This window comes from Papilio polytes, unplaced genomic scaffold, assembly GCF_000836215.1.
Source record: "Papilio polytes unplaced genomic scaffold, Ppol_1.0 DF823835.1, whole genome shotgun sequence".
Lineage (NCBI taxonomy): Eukaryota > Metazoa > Arthropoda > Insecta > Lepidoptera > Papilionidae > Papilio > Papilio polytes.
In genome coordinates, this window is record NW_013525369.1 from 2,157,136 (window position 1) to 2,158,147 (window position 1,012).

Below are 1,012 nucleotides of genomic sequence, written 5' to 3' on the forward strand. Positions count from 1 at the left end.
ACATTTGTGGTCGTTGTTGAACCGTTCTTAAATTTTGGCTCAGTAAGAAGACCTGCCGAGTGCACAATATACTCGTATCATTAGGGTGCAATATAATGAGATGAGCAAGTCACCTTGCGCGGTCTGCCGGTGTCCATGGCGTCCATTGCGTCCAGTGCATCCAGCTGCTCCCCGTGCTCGTGATCGTGCTCCGGCTCGTGCTCGTGCTCGTGCTCGTGGTCGGAGTCAGACTGTGTGCCGCTCTCTGATTTCATTTCGATGTTATCTATTTAACAAAAAACAAAATGTAATTTTTACGTTTCTTCATATGAAAGTGGACACAAAAAGGACTTAGAAAACAAGAAAAGATCGACTGATAATTTGAAAGTCCGGCACGCCTGTCGGAGGACGGACTGAAACTTTAAGTTACTTGTCTGCCTCTTGCCCTAATTGCAAACAAAAACACATTTGTCTCATCGTCGTTTGGTACATTCTCACGGCGAGGAGTTCCCGACACATCGATCCTTTAATCCTCACCGGCAGCGCCACCGACTTGTATTAGATTCTCTACAATGCAGCTGATACTGCGCCCTCGTACCTTTGCCACGGGTTTTACAATCAATATCACGCAATTAGCTCTCTTTATACAACAATCATAAGAACTTAATTCGTTTGGTAGCCGACCTGTGTGGGGCCAACCCCGCGGGAGCTCACCTCGGATTCAAACAAAACACTCTTTTTGTTGAGCACTTAACGTCAGTCGACATTAGTCGCACTATTTATTTATTGTAATTGTATTTATGCATCAGCTCTGCAGTAATCCGCTCGCTTTACAAACGGCCGGAGATTACGAGAGGAATCGTTCATTATCTGCGCCCTGCGTCCCGCGCCCTTCACCCTGCACGTCGCTGGGTCAACTTGCTAGTTGGCCTTAATATGTATTAACAATAGGCCTATTTTGTTAACTCGACATTATCGATGTCAACTTTTTTTTCTATTCGTAATGTCACAACGAGTTTATTTTTGTGTAATA

The 1,012-nt window shown here is 44.9% G+C and overlaps 1 protein-coding gene across 1 annotated transcript in view; it reads right to left on the minus strand.

Annotated features, from left to right (window-relative positions):
- The window catches only part of LOC106103213, a 5,300-nt gene extending 5,046 nt beyond the window's left edge, over positions 1-254 (minus strand). The window contains exon 1 of the mRNA XM_013282904.1: positions 114-254. Within this exon, the coding sequence (XP_013138358.1) occupies positions 114-254 (141 nt within the window). The remainder of the gene's footprint in view (positions 1-113) is intronic.
- Between the last annotated feature and the right edge of the window lie 758 nt (positions 255-1,012).